This window comes from Bombina bombina, chromosome 2 (genome assembly GCF_027579735.1).
Source record: "Bombina bombina isolate aBomBom1 chromosome 2, aBomBom1.pri, whole genome shotgun sequence".
Taxonomy (NCBI): Eukaryota; Metazoa; Chordata; class Amphibia; order Anura; family Bombinatoridae; genus Bombina; species Bombina bombina.
In genome coordinates this window covers 76448197-76467347 of record NC_069500.1, presented here as the reverse complement: position 1 = coordinate 76467347, position 19151 = coordinate 76448197, and the positions used below count along the sequence as shown (strand labels likewise).

General features: G+C 33.7%; 1 protein-coding gene across 1 annotated transcript in view; it reads right to left on the bottom strand.

The window, feature by feature from the left end:
- DCC (DCC netrin 1 receptor) overlaps window positions 1-19151 on the bottom strand; it is a 980012-nt gene that overhangs the window by 272257 nt on the left and 688604 nt on the right. The window contains exon 8 of the mRNA XM_053701117.1: window positions 8019-8175. Coding sequence (XP_053557092.1) covers window positions 8019-8175 — 157 coding nt within the window. The remainder of the gene's footprint in view (window positions 1-8018; window positions 8176-19151) is intronic.

Here is a 19151-nt window from a genome sequence, read left to right as displayed (position 1 = left end):
AAAAAAATAAAAAAATTTTTTAGCATATTTACATATGCTACTGTGTAGGATCCCCCCCTTAGCCCCCAACCTCCCTGATCCCCCCCAAAACCGCTCTCTAACCCTCCCCTCTGCCTTATTGGGGGCCATCTTGGGTACTGGCAGCTGTCTGCCAGTACCCAGTTTGCAATAAAAAGTGCTTTTTTTTGTTTGTTAGTTTTTTTCTGTAGTGTAGCTTCCCCCCCCCCACACAGACAAACCCCCACCACCTTGCTGATCGTTTTTTTTTTTTGCATTTTTTACATTTTTTTTAACATTTTTTTATTTGAGCATTTTCTGTAGTGTAGCGGTTCCCACCCGCTCCCTCCCCGTGCACGCGCCCGCCCCCACCCTCCCATGCACGCGCGCCTGTGCCCACCCCCAGCCCCCCCCTCCCACGATCCCGCCCCCCTTCACATCACCAGGGCCCTCGATGGCCGCCACCCGCCTCCCGGTCCGGCTCCCACCCACCAACGCATTAAGCCACAGATCTCCGGTGCAGAGAGGGCCACAGAGTGGCTCTCTCTGCACCGGATGGCTTAAAAAGGTTATTGCAGGATGCCTCCATATCGAGGCATCACTGCAATAACCGGAAAGCAGCTGGAAGCGAGCAGGATCGCTTCCAGCTGCTTTCCACACTGAGGACGTGTAGGGTACGTTCTCAGGCGTTAACTGCCTTTTTTCTGAGGACGTACCCTGCACGTCCTCAGTCGTTAAGGGGTTAATAAGCTAGTAATTACTTTAGAGCATATGTGGCACTGGCCAACAGAAAATCCCACTGTGCACGATTACTGCCTTAAAAATTAAAGACTCATTATTTGTAAGTGTGATAGAGAAGTTGTTAAATGTCTGCATATTACTTCAACTAACGTTAAAGGGACAGTAAAGTCAAAATGAAAATATCATGATTCAGATAGAGCATGCATTTTTAAACAACTTTCTGATTTACTTCTATTATCTAATTTGTTTAATTCTGTTTGCATCCTTTGTTGAAAAGCATACCTAGTCAGGTTCAGGTGCAGCAATGCATTACTGGGAGCTAGCTGCTGATTGCCTGCTGCACACATGTACCACTTATCATTGGCTCATGTACTACTAGCTCCCAGTAATGCATTGCTGCTCCTTCCAAAAAGGATACCAAAAGAATGAAGCACATTTAATAATAAAAGTAAACCGGAATGTTGTTTAAAACTGTATGCTCTATCTGAATCAGTAAAATGTTTTTGGGGGTTTTCTTTCAAAGCATAAAAATGCTAGGTAAAGTGTATTAAGTAGTAATGAATACTTAAAGGGACACTAAATGCAAATTGTTTCTTAAATGATTCAGATAGAGCATGCAATTTTACACAACTTTCTAATTTACTCCTATTATCATTTTTTCTTCCTTCTCTTGCTATCTTTATTTAAAAAGCAGGAATGTGATACATAGGAGCTGGCCCATTTTTTGTTGGGAACCTGGGTTATGCTTGCTTATTGGTGGGTAAATGTCAGCCTCCAATAAGCAAGCACTATCCTTGGTGCTGAACCTAAAATGGGCTGGCTTCTAAGATTTACATTCATGATTTTGAAATAAAGATAGCAAGAGAATGAAGAAAAATTGATAATAGGAGTAAATTAGAAAGTTGGCTAAAATCGTATGCTCTATCTGAATCATGAAAGAAAAAATATTGGGTTCAGTGTCCCTTTACCTTATATTTGACAGTTGTTGTTGAACATATAAACATGGAGAATATTCTATGTCTTTATTGTTAGTTAAAACTTCTAAATAGCTTTTGACTCTAGTAATGAAGAGCAAATCATTTATATTTTAAGGACAGTTGGCATAATAAATGGTCAAACACTGCCAAGTTACACAAAATGTGCCAGCTTACAGTCAGAGGCACAACCTCCTGTCACTAATGTTAAAAGGAAAATGCTATTTAAATTTTCAAGCGCTTCATTTAAGATGTCATGAGAAGGGAACCCCGAGGGGAACCGTGTGCGGGGTGCGCTGAAAAATGTTAATATGTGATATTGGTCTAAAAACAAACCATAAAGTTCATGTGAGATGATGGTGCTGGATCTTGCAATTCAATATACTGGCGGCAAAAGCTCCTCTGGTCTTCGGAAAGGAGATATCTGTAATTAGAAATAAAAAAGAGGGCGCCACATAGCGTGATATTGTTGGCTCAAAGTCCAAATGGGTAATTATTATCGTCGCTTACCGGAGATCGATGCACCGTATTGTAACCGGTGCTGACAGGCAGGCTAACACTTTCAGTGGTTAGCACACTGGGTGGCCTCCGGTAGGTTGTACACAGCTGGTACTCAGCGTTCACTTGATTGGTGTGCGTCTATGCAGCTAATGAGTGAGACACTGTGGTGGAAATCCATTGTTTGTATGCCTGATGAAAAGACCGGTGTAGGTCTAGAAACGCGTAACAGTTTGTATGGAATAAAATTCATTTATTTTATATACGGAAGTTGTCCTTTGTTCTCTTTCGAGCCTTCCTGGTTAAGGTGTCAAAGTGTTCGATCTACCGCAGTGCTTCCTCCCTGACAAAGGTTTTAAAGTGTCTGATCCACCACAGTGTCTCACTCATTAGCTGCATAGACGCACACCAATCAAGTGAACGCTGAGTACCAGCTGTGTACAACCTGCCGGAGGCCACCCAGTGTGCTAACCACTGAAAGTGTTAGCCTGCCTGTCAGCACCGGTTACAATACGGTGCATCGATCTCCGGTAAGCGACGATAATAATTACCCATTTGGACTTTGAGCCAACAATATCACGCTATGTGGCGCCCTCTTTTTTATTTCTAATTCTAGCTTCATTTAGGATGTTTATATTTAGTTTAGTTAATTTAATTCTATTTCAGCTGTATTAGGAATAAAATATGATAATCTTTCATTAGCCAAGTTATTATTCACAAATACTTCTAAGGGTAGCCGTAAATCAACTTTATGTCTTTCTATAAGTTATGACTGCTGTATTATATAAAGTTCACAAAAAAAGGAGATCTGTTGACTCAGGGTTAGTTGCTGGAAAAACTTGTTTTTATTATGGTAATCCAAAACAAGTCAAAGTAAAGCAAAGTACATAGGGTCACAGTGAGGAACGCCTGACGCGTTTCACGCATGCGTGGATACGCTTCTTCGGAGGCTCCGAAGAAGCGCATCCACGCATGCGCGAAACGCGTCAGGCGTTCCTCACTGTGACCCTATGTACTTTGCTTTACTTTGACTTGTTTTGGATTACCATAATAAAAACAAGTTTTTCCAGCAACTAACCCTGAGTCAACAGATCTCCTTTTTGTGTGAACTTTATCCATATAGCGGTGGGATATACCGTATACTGACCTGTTGCTCTCGTAGCCGAAACCGGCTTTGACTTCCGGGTTTGTCTCAACTACACTACCCACAGTGCACCTAGCGACGTCACGGGGTGTGCATGAGAATACCACGCCATCAGAGCCGGATCTCCAAGCACGCCAAGAAGGACCCACACGCTGCACCCCCACGGAAGGGTTTCAACACCAGTCCGAGGAGAAGTACAGCAGTGCGCCCAGGCACCCCACCAAGTCTTGTGGAGGGTAAGAGTTTTTCCGGACATTTCTACAGTGACTGCACATTTTTATCTCTGCAACTTACACCCGTGACAACTAGGCTGAAGTGGTATTCATACAGTTACCTGACAAGCATGGAATAGAAAATCAGGAATTAACGCTGTGTTTAATATGTACTGCATATTGACCGTTGTCCCTTATAGCACGGACTTTACTGGGACTGATTCCCTGGATGTATTAGGGTGCTATATTTATACTGCTCATAACACCCTTTGGGAATCCATTTTCTGAACACTTGCTTTGCTCTTTGATATTGTTTGTTTGCTGTATTATATACTTAAAGGGACACTAATGTCAAAATTTAACTTTCATGATTCAGATAGAGCACACAGTTTTAAGAGACTTTCCAATTGATTTATGTTATAAAATGTTGCACATGTTTTTATATACACACTCTCTGAGGCACCAGCTTCTATTGAGCATGTGCACAAGTTCACAGGGTATATGTATACTAGTTTGTGATTGGCTGATGTCTGTCACATGATACAGGGGTCAGCAAATGGAGAAAATACATTTGTCAGAAAAAATCTACTGCTTATTTGAAATTCAAATTGTTTCTTGTTAAAAATATAATTTTCTTTCATGATTTAGGTAGAACATACAATTTTAAACAACTTTCTAATTTACGTCTATTATTTAATTTTTCTCTTGTTATCCTTTGCTGAAAGGTTTATCTAGGTAAGCTCAGGAGCAGCAGAGAACCTAGGTTCTAGCTGTTGATTGGTGACTGCATATATATATATATATATATATATATATATACATATACAGATTGTCATTGGCTCACCCATGTTTTCAGTTAGAAACCATTAGTGCATTGATGCTCCTTCAACAAATGATACCAAGAGAATTAAGCAAAATAGATAATAGAAGTAAATTGGAAAATTGTTTAAAATTGTATTCTCTATCTGAATCGTAAAAGAAAAAAATTGTGTTTCATGTCCCTTTAAGCTCCCTGAGCAAGTGCTAAGTTTAAAATGCTAATGCACGGTGCATTCTTAAATATGTTTTTAAAACAGCTATAGCTTGTATTAGAAGCACTTTTGCTAATACTGTACATGTGCTTCTATTCAAAACTGAAATTCATCCATGTTAGTTCCAATTTTGACTGGAATGTCCCTTTAATTAATAATATTTTGATTGACGATTGCCATATAAATAAATTGAATTTTTAGTGCCATAATTTTATGTTTGCCGTATATTTTTACTTTCATTTACTATTTTTATGTTTAAAAAACTCAGATTAGTGATTTCTTTGTTTTTATTTCTTAATATATTGATAAACCCATATCCCACGTATTGATTGTTTTTTTAAGATGCATTTCGAACAGGTCACATTTTCTGTATATGCATTTTAATTTTACTGTAATGCTTGAATGATTCAACAAATCTAGCCCAGCAACTAAATAGTACTATGGACTTTTCATACATAAATGAACAAGGAAAAATAATAGTTGCTGTTCAGAAGCTGAGCATATTTCCTCAATTAATTTAGTGTCAGACATAAAAAGGTTGACCTGCAATTTTTCAACCTGACACCAGCTTTAGCTGTGCCACCAATATTATACACGCTACCAATAATACTTTTAGTATTACCATATTTTCTTTGTATGCACAATGCATAATTAATATTTTTGGCTTGTTCAACTGATGGTGTCAAGTAAAATCCCATTAACTGATTATAGTAATGGATTTACTGTACCAGATATGATGCAATGCCAGCCTACGATCTGAAAACAAAATGGGGGGGGGGGAATGCAAACGCTAAATGACTTGTTTTTTTATATTCTTTTTGACCAATTTCTTTTATATATATAAATTCAAATTAGTATACATAAATTTACATATATTACCAAAAATTGCAATTCTTGGTCTTTCTATGGTTGTTTTTTTTGTTTTTTTACCAAACCGAGTATTATTAGTTGTACCTTTACGTATAACCAATCTATGGAACAATCTATTCTTATAGCCTAGAATTAAGTAAAATAAAAATATCAAATATTGCAACCTATAAAAAATGATAAAATGTTGCTCATGCTACTGTGAATAATAATAATATATGCAAAAAAACCTCTGTAAATTATATTTGTACCACTCATTACAAAGAGGACTCCATTGTTGGTAAAATGTAACTAAACCTGCAACATTCTACACAGTGATTGCCTAGATCACAGCACTAGCAATTTTAAATGTGTTGATAGCAAAGGATATCTGGCACACAAAGCCCAAGATCTATTTTCCTGAACTGTGCTTGATTTGTAAAATCTTATAAATTATGTAAACTAAACATAATTGTTAGATGCTTTAAAACATTTTTTTTGCAGGCAGATCTATACTGATTTAGAACATAATTGCTGATATAAAATGTCCCTTTAACACTGTGAATAAAAATAAATGGATTACATTTTAATTTGTCTTAATTAATAATTAATTATTCATTTTAATTTGGTATTTTATAAGAATTAGAAAAATAAAGAAATATTTATACTACATTCAATAGATGAGCTTTAATGAATGCTATTAAATAACTATATATACTATTTTATTTATTAAAATGTGCATTACTACAGTATTTCACAATAAAACTTAAACTTGTCAGTTGATCTTGCAGTTAGGTATACAGCACTATTAATAGGAAAGCCTGTGTATCAAGTAAGTAAAACATTAATGTAATTGGATTCCTGGAAAAAATGTAATTACCCTTCTAGAGAAAAATTCACTTATTTGTGTTGAGTACAAAAATAAATGTTTGCCACTTTCAGATCTTATGTAGTTTTAATTTTAACACTTGTTTTTTCCACGTGACTAGTGTTGTTAATGTTATTTTACAAATTACATGATACGCATATTTAAATAGCTTTTTTTTTGTACAGTAGTAAACTCAATACAAATACGGGTATTGCTAATACAAAGACATTTTCATATATTAAGTAAGCCAATAAAAACTAATTAGCTATGAATCCAATGATTATACCAACTCTTTCCTAATTAGATGTTATCTGGATTAGATATTGACATAAACAAAAGCAGTTTACAGTAAATACAAAACAAATAGAAAAGAAAACAATTTGTAAAAAGAAAATATTCTGAAATTAGTTATTCTCAAAAAATACACCATAAGCAATGCTTTTTAAAATCTATATTCCAAATCATTGTTAAGTGGTATGAAGTTCTGCAACATTCTCCACTGAAGTACTACAGAATTGTTTTCAATATATTTATTGGGAATCTTTCCAACTAGCATAGAATCTAGGTTTTTTTTTAGAATGTATCCTTTAAAGGGACAGGAAACCCCAACATTTTCATTCATGATTTGGATAGAACATACAATTTTAAACAACTTTCCAATTTCCTTCCATTAACAAATTTGCCTAATTATCTTGTTATCCTTTGCTGAATGAACAATATTTCACTACTGGAAGCTAGCTTAACACATCTAGTTAGCCAATCACAAGAGACAAATGTGTGCAGGCATCAATCAGTAACCAACTCCATCTAGTTTAGCATATGTGCATATTATTTTTAAACAAGGGATATTAAGAGAATATATCACATTTGAAAATATAAGTGTTAAATCAGGCAAGTTTAATTTTGACTTTCCCTTTAAAGGGACACTGAACCCAAATTTTTTCTTTCGTGATTCAGATAGAGCATGCAATTTTTAGCAACTTTCTAATTTACTCCTATTATCAAATTTTCTTTGTTCACTTGCTATCTTTATTTGAAAAAGAAGGCATCTAAGCTTCTTTTTTGGTTCAGTATTCTGGACAGCACTTTTTATTGATGGTTTACACCAATCAGCAAGAATAACCCAGGTTATTCACCAAAAATGGGCTGGCATCTAAACTTACATTCTTGCATTTCAAATAAAGATACCAAGAGAATGAAGAAAATTTGATAATAGGAGTAAATTAGAACGTTGCTTAAAATTGCATGCTCTATCTGAATCACGAAATAAAAAAATTGGGTTCAGTGTCCCTTTAAGTTAATGAGATCACAAACAAACTAGGACAAAATACAAAGAAGTAAGACATCTTCAAGAGTAATACATATTATTGCTACCAAGTGATACAATGAATGTTTTAAAGCAGCTATTTATTAGAAGAATCAGCTGTAGTATTTTAATATATAGCTGTATAAGGTTTTAAATTATTACTTGACATTTTATTTATCATTCTAAAATGAAAACAATGACTGTTGTGTATGAGATCTGATATGTTATCCCCACCGCATTACATCAGTAGTACGTACTTGACCAAACATTTTCAAAACAAAAAAATGTAGCAGAAATACTCCAACATTGTTCCCCCTTGACTTCTCTGTAAGTTACATATTTTACAATCATTTTACAAAGTAAATATATATCTGTTTAAAATGTTATTTTTAAAAACATACCTGTGTGCTCCCTCCTTTGAGAAGTAGACGGTGTATGCCTGTATATTTCCTCTTGTCTCTACAGGTGGACGCCAGCTGAGACGTACAAATCGACTGGAAACCAAGACAGGGACCACATCTCGGGGAGCAGAGGGAAGGATACTGGAACTGGGGATAGCTGAAGGGGAAGTTGCGGATTCAGTCAGAGGAGTAGAGGTGGATACATTTAGAGAGGTTGGTGATACAGAGGTTAAAGGCTTCATGGGTGAAAATACAGGAGGCATAACTACATTTTTATTGTTTATACATGGGGGCCGGTGGCAGGGACACAAGTGAAAAAAAGAGACAACTGGTAATAAATTAGCAAAAACTTTGTTGATTTTATCTATGACTTTAAAAGACTTTAAAAATGAGAAATTATTTTAACAACAAATATTTAACACATATCTCCAACAAGAAATATAATACCTAAAAGAACTTTAAACACCTACTGATTTTCAGTATAAATAAGTTTTGTCCTACAATCCCTAGAGTAGTGATGGCTGACCTTGGCGCCCCAGATGTTTCAGAACTACATTTTTATATGATGCTCAACTAGCCTGCAGAGTGCCTAAGCATCATGGGAAATGTAGTTCTGAAACATCTGAGGTGCCAATGTTAGATATCACTGCCCTAGAGACAACAAAAACAAAATCACGTAGCCTGCAAATTCTACAACTCAGATAGATGATTAAGGCAATTTGCAGCTTTTTGGAAACCAAGGAGTGTGGGAAAATGCACAATTTTTAAACAAAAACAAAGGTGTTTGTCTTTTTAAACATTAATTAAATAAAGACATTCATAAAAAAAAAAAAAATTCATTTGGTGCATGTCCTATAATCACTAACATTAATTCATGTTGTCAGATGTTAACAGATGATTAAGCAAACCTCTAATTTACATCTCTTTCTAATTTGATTAAACAGATCAAATAAATATATTGGTCAAATTAAAAGATTAGTTCTACAGTCCTAAAGAGAGGAAATGAAAGCAAACTTATTCATTAAATGTAGTTTAATCCTAATAAAATATGATATATTTTAGGCCCAAAAATATATGTTTCACTCTGCAGTTCTACAAGTATTAATAAACATATGATCCTCTAGTGTATTGTCAATATAAGTTGCATTGAAGGTACAGTCTACTTGAAAATTATTATTGTTTAAAAAAATAGATAATCCCTTTATTACCCATTCACCAGATTTGCATAACCAACACTGTTATATTAATATACTTCTTAGCTCTATGGTTACCTGTATCTAAGCCTCTTCTTAGATGCACTCAACTGCCCCTTATCTCAGTGCATTTTAGCCAATTAGTGCTGGTTCCTGCATAACTCCATGGGAGTAAGCACATTGTTATATACATGGCACATATAACCCGGCACTGTCTGGCTGTAAAAAGCTGATAAAAAGCACTGAGATAAGAGGTGACCTGCAAGGGCTTAGAAACAGGCAGAGGTTTAGATGTTATAAAGTATATTAATATAAGAATGTTGGTTATGTAAAGCTGCGGAATGAATAGTAAATATGTTATTTATCTTTCTAATCAATAAAAGAAATCCAAGAAAACTGTACCTTTAATATGTTGCGATTTATACTCATAAAAGTATCCCTTTAAATACCCACCCTACACTATTTTTCTTTACAGTACATTTTAGTAAACACAAACTTATAAAAACTATTTTAGAAAACTAAGAATTAACAAACAAACAATAATGTTGCATACCGGTAATATATCTCTAAACAAACAATTTAATATTTCATAACGAAAAAGATGACTTTGTATGCCTCACTTATAATTACACATTCTCATTTTTAGAGCACATTACTCATTGAAAGTAACCATAGAGGGAAAAGTAGAACTCTTAATTAAATTCTTCTAAAATTATCTTCTCTCTACAGACATTCCTGAGAAACTGGTAAGCTATACAAGACATTTATGGTAGGAAAAACTCTTACAATGAGTTTCAATTGTACAGTGATCTATGAATACCAATAAGAAACTGACTTTATGGGAAATAAAAACACTATAACCTGTCCAAAAAACCCCATATTTTTTTAATGAATTGGATGCAAAGGCTAAAAAATAAACACACTTCTTGGGACAGAAGTTTAATCCTGTATTTTCTTTCTTCCAACTTCAGTATTTTTAAACAAGAATAGCTGTGCAGGTTCTATAACTTATTTTCTTTATTGAATGTACATTCATTTTTTGTGTAATCTGAGAATTAGCAAATAGCATCTACTACCTTGCAAAGCCAAGACATGCAACTGTTTCCATGACCACATATCCCTTATCTGTTGTCATGGAAAAGCAGACACTTAAATATGCGACAGCTCAATGCTAGTAAAAGATTTAGAATGCTGTCATTATACTAAATGCGTGCTCTGTCCTATCCAGGCTAAATATTTTTGCAAAAATTCATATATTTTTTTTTTAAAAGCTCTGCCATCTGTCCATCTGCAAATGGAATCTAGGCTTTTTGGTCTCCATGACATTATTAAACTAGAATATTTATCATAAGGTCCTTCCTAAGCTTTTTAGTTTTTAGCTTTTTTTACATGATCATTTCCATAAATCATAAGAATTTTATTAAAAAAATCAGTGTTACATTAAAGGGACAGTCTACTCCATAATTGCTATTGTTTAAAAACATAGCTAATCCCTTTATTAGCCATTCCCCAGTTTTGCATAACCAATAAGGTTATATTAATATAATTTTTAACCTCTGTGATTACCTTGTATCTAAGCCTCTGCAGACTGCCCCCTTTTTCAGTTCTTTTGACAGACTTGCATTTTAGCCAATTAGTACTGACTCATAAATAAGTCCACGGGAGTGAGCACAATGTTATCTATATGTCACACATGAACTAGCACTGTCAAGCTGTGAAAACTGTAAAAATGCACTGAGATAAGAGGCTGCCTTTAAGGGCTTAGAAATTAGCATTGAGCCTACCTAGGTATAGCTTTCAACAAAGAACACTAAGGGAACAAAGCAAATTTGAGGATACAAGTAAATTGGAAAGTTGTTTAAAATTGTATGCCCTATTTGAATCATGACATTTTAATTTTGACTAGACTGTCCCTTTAAAATTAATGCAAAAGAATACTTCAAAAACACATTGTCCGATAATATTATAGATTAAAATAATTTATTAAAATTCCATTTATAAAATATTCATTTAGGTTATAAAGAAGTTTTAGTTCAGTTTACAAAGAGACGTAATATTTAATACTATGTAAAACACATACACACGCACACACACATTTATTTATTTATAAAATAAAGTGATAAAAAAAAAGAAAAACAATATTATTTTTGTGAAACTGTATACATACTTTCATATACACTAGATTCCTCTTTTCCAAATCTTTTAAAAAAATCTCAATTGGTAAAGTAGCTTGACTAAAACATTACTCATAATGAATGAGGTCTTTAAAACAATTAAATAAACACCAAATTGTATAAATTAAAAAAAACTTGGCAGTACAAATGTACCAGGCATTACTAAAATATCACAAATGAATATGCAATAAAATTCTAGTTTTAAATAAAAGTTCTTAATACAGATAATCTACATAGGTTTTTCAAAAATAATATATCGTTAGGCAAATTGTTTCAAGACCTATTTAAACATTGTAATGTAACCTTCATTTTATATTACACATTAAAATGTGCTATATTAAAAAATAGTTACATCCTTAGAGACTTTTTATCAGACAGATTGAAATATCTAGATCAGGGTTCTTCAAACCACGGGTCGGGACCCATTACTGGGTCGCAACACCATGTTTACTGGGTCGCGGCATGTGTGTGTGTGTGGGGGGGTTTGTCTGTGGCATGAGTGTGTGTGTGTGGGGTGTGTCTGTGGCATGAGAGTGTGTGTGTGGGGTGTGTCTGTGGCATGAGAGTGTGTCTGTGGCATGAGAGTGTGTGTGGGGTGTGTCTGAGGCATGAAAGTATGTGTGGGGTGTGTCTGTAGCATAAGAGTGTGTGTGTGTGTGGGGTGTGTCTGTGGCATGAGAGTGTGTGTGGGGTGTGTCTGAGGCATGAGAGTGTGTGTGTCGGGTGTGTCTGAGGCATGAGAGTGTGTGTGGGGTGTGTCTGTGGCATAAGAATGTGTGTGTGGGGTGTGTCTGTGGCATGAGTGTGTGTGTGGGGTGTGTCTGTGGCTTGAGAGTGTGTGTTATCACGTTTTACAACACTTTGAAGTTTGACTACAATCAGGAGTAAAGTACACACACATTTGGTCACTTTGCAAAAATTGCAGCTATCTTGTTGTATATTAGTTACTAATATTTTCAAGCAAAGTATAAAAATAGGGTATGTGGTATCATGACACTGGGTCTTGGGGAAAAAAGTTTGAAGAACCCTGATCTAGATAACGTATGAGGTTTTAAGCCATAAATACATGTACTGTGTTTTGGTCTGCATAAAGGTTTAACCAGTGTAACAATCCATGTATATCACTTTTAAATTTCCTTTGAAGTGCATTGTCACAGGAAAAGCAAGTATACAAGATGTACCAATTAGAAAATGTCAATCCGTTACACTAAGTTTCCCTGAATTATTAACAAATATATTACTATTCAAGTGTTGTAATTCAGTAAATTAGCATAGTTTACTGCCTTTCTTTTTAACACTAAGAACACCATAAAAGAGAAAACAAGCGTAAAAAAAAAAGTGAGTACTTTAGCTATGTTATCTTTTCTGGTGTAACTTTAATAAGTCTAGCAATGTTGAATATGTTCTTAAAGGGACACTCAAGTCAAAATTAAACTTCATGATTCAGATAGAGCATGTCATTTTAAACAACTTTCCAATTTACTTCTATTAAACAAAATGTCCACAGTCTTTTAATATTTACACTTTTTGAGTCACCAACTCCTACTGAGCATGTGCAAGAATTCACAGACTATACGTATATGCATTTGTGATTGGCTGATGGCTGTCACATGGTACAAGGGGAGTGGAAATAGACATAACTTTGCAATTTATTTAAAAAAAATCTACTACTCATTTGAAGTTCAGACTAAGTGCTATTGCATTGTCTTCTTATCATGCATTTATTGATTATGCAAATCTATTGTATTGACTGGTCCTTTAATACTATAGAGCTTTCTTTTGTAAGTATTTTGACTGAAATAGAGGATGGAAAACACATCTATATAAAGAAAATAGAATGTCGTTACTAGTTACCCCCCTTTGAAAAATAAGCAAACAACTATACATATCCTAAATAATTCTCACCCTTCCCTCCCTGTTGATTCAGATCTGAACTGTAAAATCTAGCCCAGTTCTCATTGCATTTAATCTAGTGATGGAAAACTTGATGTTGATATTAATTTCAAATGATTACCCTTTTGTGAGCATGCTGTGCACAATTTACTCAGACAAGCAGCTGACAAAAGTTAATTATATTAAAATTTTCTGCAGGAACACACTTTAATATGGTCTGGGCTCTCTCTTCTACTCGCCACTTGGAGGTTGGTTTCTGTTGCTGTCTCTTGTTAGCAATTATAAAACCAATACAATAACATTGAAATTTCCAGTATAGATGGTGGTTTCACCAGACTATTTCAAATGACAAAATAAAGCTAAAATAGTTTTGGCCCCAATTATGAAGCTGTGTACTGAGTTTTGGGGCCTGAGTGTTATAGGCTCAAACAAGCGGGCCTTAAACATTAGTTAAGTAGCTGTGGTCTTAAAGGGACAGTATATTGTAAAATTGTTTTTTCCTTAAAGCGACAGTCAAGTCCAAAAAAAACGTTCATGATTCAAATAGGGCATGTAATTTTAAACAACTTTGAAATTTACTTTTATCACCAATTTTTCTTTGTTCTCTTGGTATTCTTAGTTGAAAGATAAACCTAGGAGGTTTATATGCTAATTTCTAAGACCTTGAAGGCCGCCTCTAATCTAAATGCATTTTGACGTTTTTTTCACCACTAGAGGGCATTAGTTCATGTGTTTCATATAGATAACATTGAGGTCATGGACGTGAGTTTACCATGGAGTGAGCCCTGATTGGCTAAAATGCAAGTCTGTCAAAAGAACTAAAATAAGGGGGCAGTCTGCAGAAGATACAAGGTAATTACAGAGGTAAAATGTGTATAATTATAACTGTGATGATTATGAAAAACTGGGAAATGGGTAATTAAAAGATTATCTATCTTTTGAAACAACAAAAATTCTGGTGTTGACTGTCCCTTTAATTTATTTTCAATTACTTGTTATACTCGCTGCAGAGTATAAAATGTATGAGACGTATTTTCAGCGCTACGGAATTTGGTGGCGCTATACAAATAAATGATAAAAATAATGATAATAATAATAATGAATTAGCTGGTTTTGTGCTTTTAAGCCACAACCTATTACAATGGGTTAAGCTTGCAGGTTATATCAGATCTAATTATGTTATCACTTTGTGCACACACACTTGCTTACTTATGTTATATTTATCTGTAAATCAAAGCTCAAAACTTAGAGAGGACAATACAAAATTAACATTTTATTAACTAAACTATACTGCACCCCAATGGGAGTGTCATTTCTTCAGCTGGCTGTATTTACATTGTCAATAGCCTAGACATAAGTATAGAAACTTTCAGTATAGGTTGGGATACCACTGGCTAAATCAGCTATTTCAAATGCCGAAATAATGGTTAAGGAGATAGTTAACAATTTAATACACTCCAGCAGGTAAAATGGATCATTGGGAACAATTTAAAGGGGGGAAATATTTTGGGTAAACTGTCCCTTTTAACCTCTCTGTCACCTCAAGGATGAAGCATCTGAGATGATTGACAAGCCATACTCTTGTGCGACTGGTTGCCCAAGACCAGGGGCAAGAGTGTACACGTCAGCAAGTTAGGAACACATTAAAAGAGAGACTGTTTTAGTATTGATTAAAAATAACAAATATTAGCTACATTTAGTCATTCTATATGAATGCTGCATACGGATGATATTTTTTTATTTTTATTTTTTAAATGAATGTTTTTCCTTTTTCAATACTGAATCCAACTTTAACTATAAACTTTAACAGTCAAATCTTTGAATATTAACATTTGAATGTTGATTCTCTTAGGTTTTAGTGTAGGTCTACAGAATCAACATTTGAATGTAATATTAATTTTAAGGATATTTGAAGATAAACATTCAATATACAAATATTAACAGTATCCTATAGAAATGTGAACAGTAGAACAGATGTCAATAAAAACAATCATTCAACTAAACTGTTTTTTTTTAAAAAATCCCTAGATCCATAGCGTCCTTTGTTTAATTCTTATTATTACTATTATTAAAAAGATACAATAATATACGATGACTATTTCCTTAAAACTTAAGACCTAAATATTCATTGGAATATCCTTATATTATTATTGGGTTCTTTTAAAAAAATGATTCCTACCTACCATTCTAGCTTAAAGGAACAGTCTAGGCCAAAATAAACTTTCATGATTCAGATAGAGCATGTAATTTTAAACAATTTTCCAATTTACTTTTATCACCAATTTTGCTTTGTTCTCTTGGTATTCTTAGTTGAAAGCTTAACCTAGGAGGTTCATATGCTAATTTCTTAGACCTTGAAGCCCACCTCTTTCAGATTGCATTTTAACAGTTTTTCACCACTAGAGGGTGTTAGTTCACGTATTTCATATAGATAACAATGTGCTCATGCACGAGAAGTTATTTGGGAGTAGGCACTGATTGGCTAGACTGCAAGTCTGTCAAAAGAACTGAAAAAAGGGGCAGTTTGCAGAGGCTTAGATACAAGATAATCACAGAGGTTAAAAGTATATTATTATAACAGTGTTAGTTATGCAAAACTGGGGAATGGGTAATAAAGGCATTATCTATCTTTTAAAACAATAACAATTCTGGTGTAGACTGTCCCTTTAACTGCTTTGGTGTTCTAGTGAATATGTTTACACAAATATTAATACATTTTTCTACTGAAATCCATTCAAAATCTTTTTTTAGTTACTCCTATATTGATCCACTATCTTCTGAAGTTACCATTTGGAGAGAAAAATAACAAAATGCGCATTTTATGGCATTGAAAACTATTTTTAAGGTTGTTAAACTTGCTATGTTCCCCACAATTGCAATTATCACAGCTGGTGAGTTTTGTCAATAAGAATTTTGGATACAATTGAATTTTTATTGTGCACTGAAAAATAAAAGACCAAATAAAAATATCAGCTGTTCGTTTCACTAGCAGCAAAATATTTTCTGTTAAATAATAGTTTTAAATAAATCATTAAACATTAAATCCCTCTAAAATCTGTCCTGTTCTAGTAAAATTAATAATTGTAATTATTTTAGAAATATGTGGCACATATGCTATATCTTAATTATTCATTTCCTAAAACTGGTTATCAAAAGTCAGGATATTTGAGGACTAAAGTGAGGAATGTTTGATTATCAGCTATGGATCTATTATATTTGTAAGCATTTTATTGCGCCTAAAAACTGAAATTATATCATCTTCTTAAAAATAAAATTAATTATAAATAAGGATTTAATTACATGATCTAAGGAAATAATGCTCCAAAATTACTGACCAAAATATAGATTGCCCCCAAGATTCTTTAAGATCGATGTGATGTCTTCATTTTCTTGACTCTCTCTAAACAGTACAGTAAGTTTAAAAAAGATACCTATGAGTGCACGCGCATGTTGCTCACTTTAAAAAAACAAAAACAAATCAACCTATAAAGCCTGTGTAAAATGATATATTGTATACTAACAGAACTGTTTAGCATAATATGATTGAATTTAAAGGGACATGAAACCCACATTTTTTCTCTCATGATTCAGATAGCAAATACAATTTTAAAAAAATTTCTAATTTACTTCTATTATCTAAATTGTTTCATTCTATTGTTATCATTTGTTGAAGAAGCAGCAATGCACTAATGGTTTCTAACTGAACTCATGGGTGAGTCGATATATATATATATATATATATATATATATGCAGTCACCAATCAACAGCTAGAACCTAGGTTCTCTGCTGCTCATGAGTTTGCCTAGATAGACCTTTCAGCAAAGGATAACAAGAGAAGGAAGCAAACTAAATAATAGAAGTAAATTGGAATGTTGTTTAAAATTGTATTCTCTATCTGAATCACGAAAGAAAAATGTTGGGTTTCATGTCCCTTTAAGTGGCACCTTATGTATTGTATAATAGCTAAATCTCACTAATACCTCCAGTTTTAGGAAAGAGGCTACATAGAAAAGCTTAGGTTTTAAAGAGACAATTTCAGTCTTACATTTTGATGGGGGGGGGGAATCTTAACATTAGGTTGTAAAGACTACTATACATTATGACTATAAAAAGGCTGGTCAAAGGAAGACTGAAAACAGATCATAAACAAATACATTTATATGTTTAAGTAAACGCTCACAAAATAAAAATCCTCCATACCTCTTTGTGTATTGTATCCATAGCAGACCATACCTCTTTAGGTATAATATCTATACCAGACCATACCTTCTTATGTATAATGCCCAAACCAGACCATACCTTCTTACGTATAATGTCCATACCAGACCATACCTCGTTATGTATAATAATCATACCAGACCATACCTCATTATGTATAATAATCATACCAGACCATACGTATTGACGTATAATGTTTACTTTTACCAGACCATACCACTTTATGTATAATAATCAAACCAGACCATACGTATTGACGTATAATGTTTACTTTTACCAGACCATACCTCTTTACGTATAATAATCATACCAGACCATACGTATTGACGTATAATGTTTACTTTTACCAGACCATACCTCTTTACGTATAATAATCATACCAGACCATACGTATTGATGTATAATGTTTACTTTTACCAGACCATACCACTTTATGTATAATAATCATACCAGACCATACGTATTGACGTATAATGTTTACTTTTACCAGACCATACCACTTTATGTATAATAATCATACCAGACCATACGTATTGACGTATAATGTTTACTTTTACCAGACCATACCTCTTTACGTATAATAATCATACCAGACCATACGTATTGACGTATAATGTTTGCTTTAATCCCCATGTATTGGCATAGATTTAATAAAACCTGTTTGTGAAACTAATATCTAGTGGAAAAAAACTAACCACAAAGTAACTTGAAAATTGCTGAACTCAAGTGAGAATACTTTACCATAACAAAACTGGCATTCAGATATTTACATAACACTTTTAACAAGTGTGTTTCTAGATTGCTGCTGTTGTAATTATTGTTTTCCATATTGCTAGCAATATTTAATGTGCAAGATATTATGCACTGGGCACCTCATGTAACTATAGATAACAAAGGCAGCAACACCTACTAAATAAACCGTGGAAATGATGCTCAATAAATTTCAAAAATTATCTTAACTTTACAGTTAGGTCCCCGCAAGCATCAACTAATCTAGCCCAATATAGCTGGTAAACAGCTAAGAAACTGGCTATCATTATTATTATTATTATTATTATTATAAATTAACAACATAATAAATTAACAAAAAAATATTCTGAAAACTAATCATACATTCAGTATTCAAATCAAGCTTAAAGGGACACTGAACCCAATGATTCAGATAGAGCATGCAATTTTAATCAACTTTCTAATTTACTCCTTTTATCAAATTTTCTTCATTCTCTTGGTATGTTTATTTGAAAAGCAAGAATGTACGTTTAGATGCCGGCCTATTTTTGGTCAACAACCTGGGTTGTCCTTGCTGATTGGACAGCCCCAGTAAACAAGTGCTGTCCATGGTCCTGAACCCAAAATTTGCTGGCTCCTTAGCTTCGATGCCTTCTTTTTCAAATAAAGATAGCAAGAGAACGAAGAAAATTTGATAATAGGAGTAAATTAGAAAGTTGCTTAAAATTGCATGCTCCATCTGAATCGTGAAAGAAAAAAATTGGGTTCAGTATCCCTTTAAAGGGACATTAAAGTCATAATTAGACATTCATGATTTAGACAGAACATACAATTTTAAACAATTTTCAAATTTACTTCTTTAATTATATTCTATTATTTAATTTGTTTCCTTCTCTTGTTATCCTTTGCTGAAAGGTTTATCTAG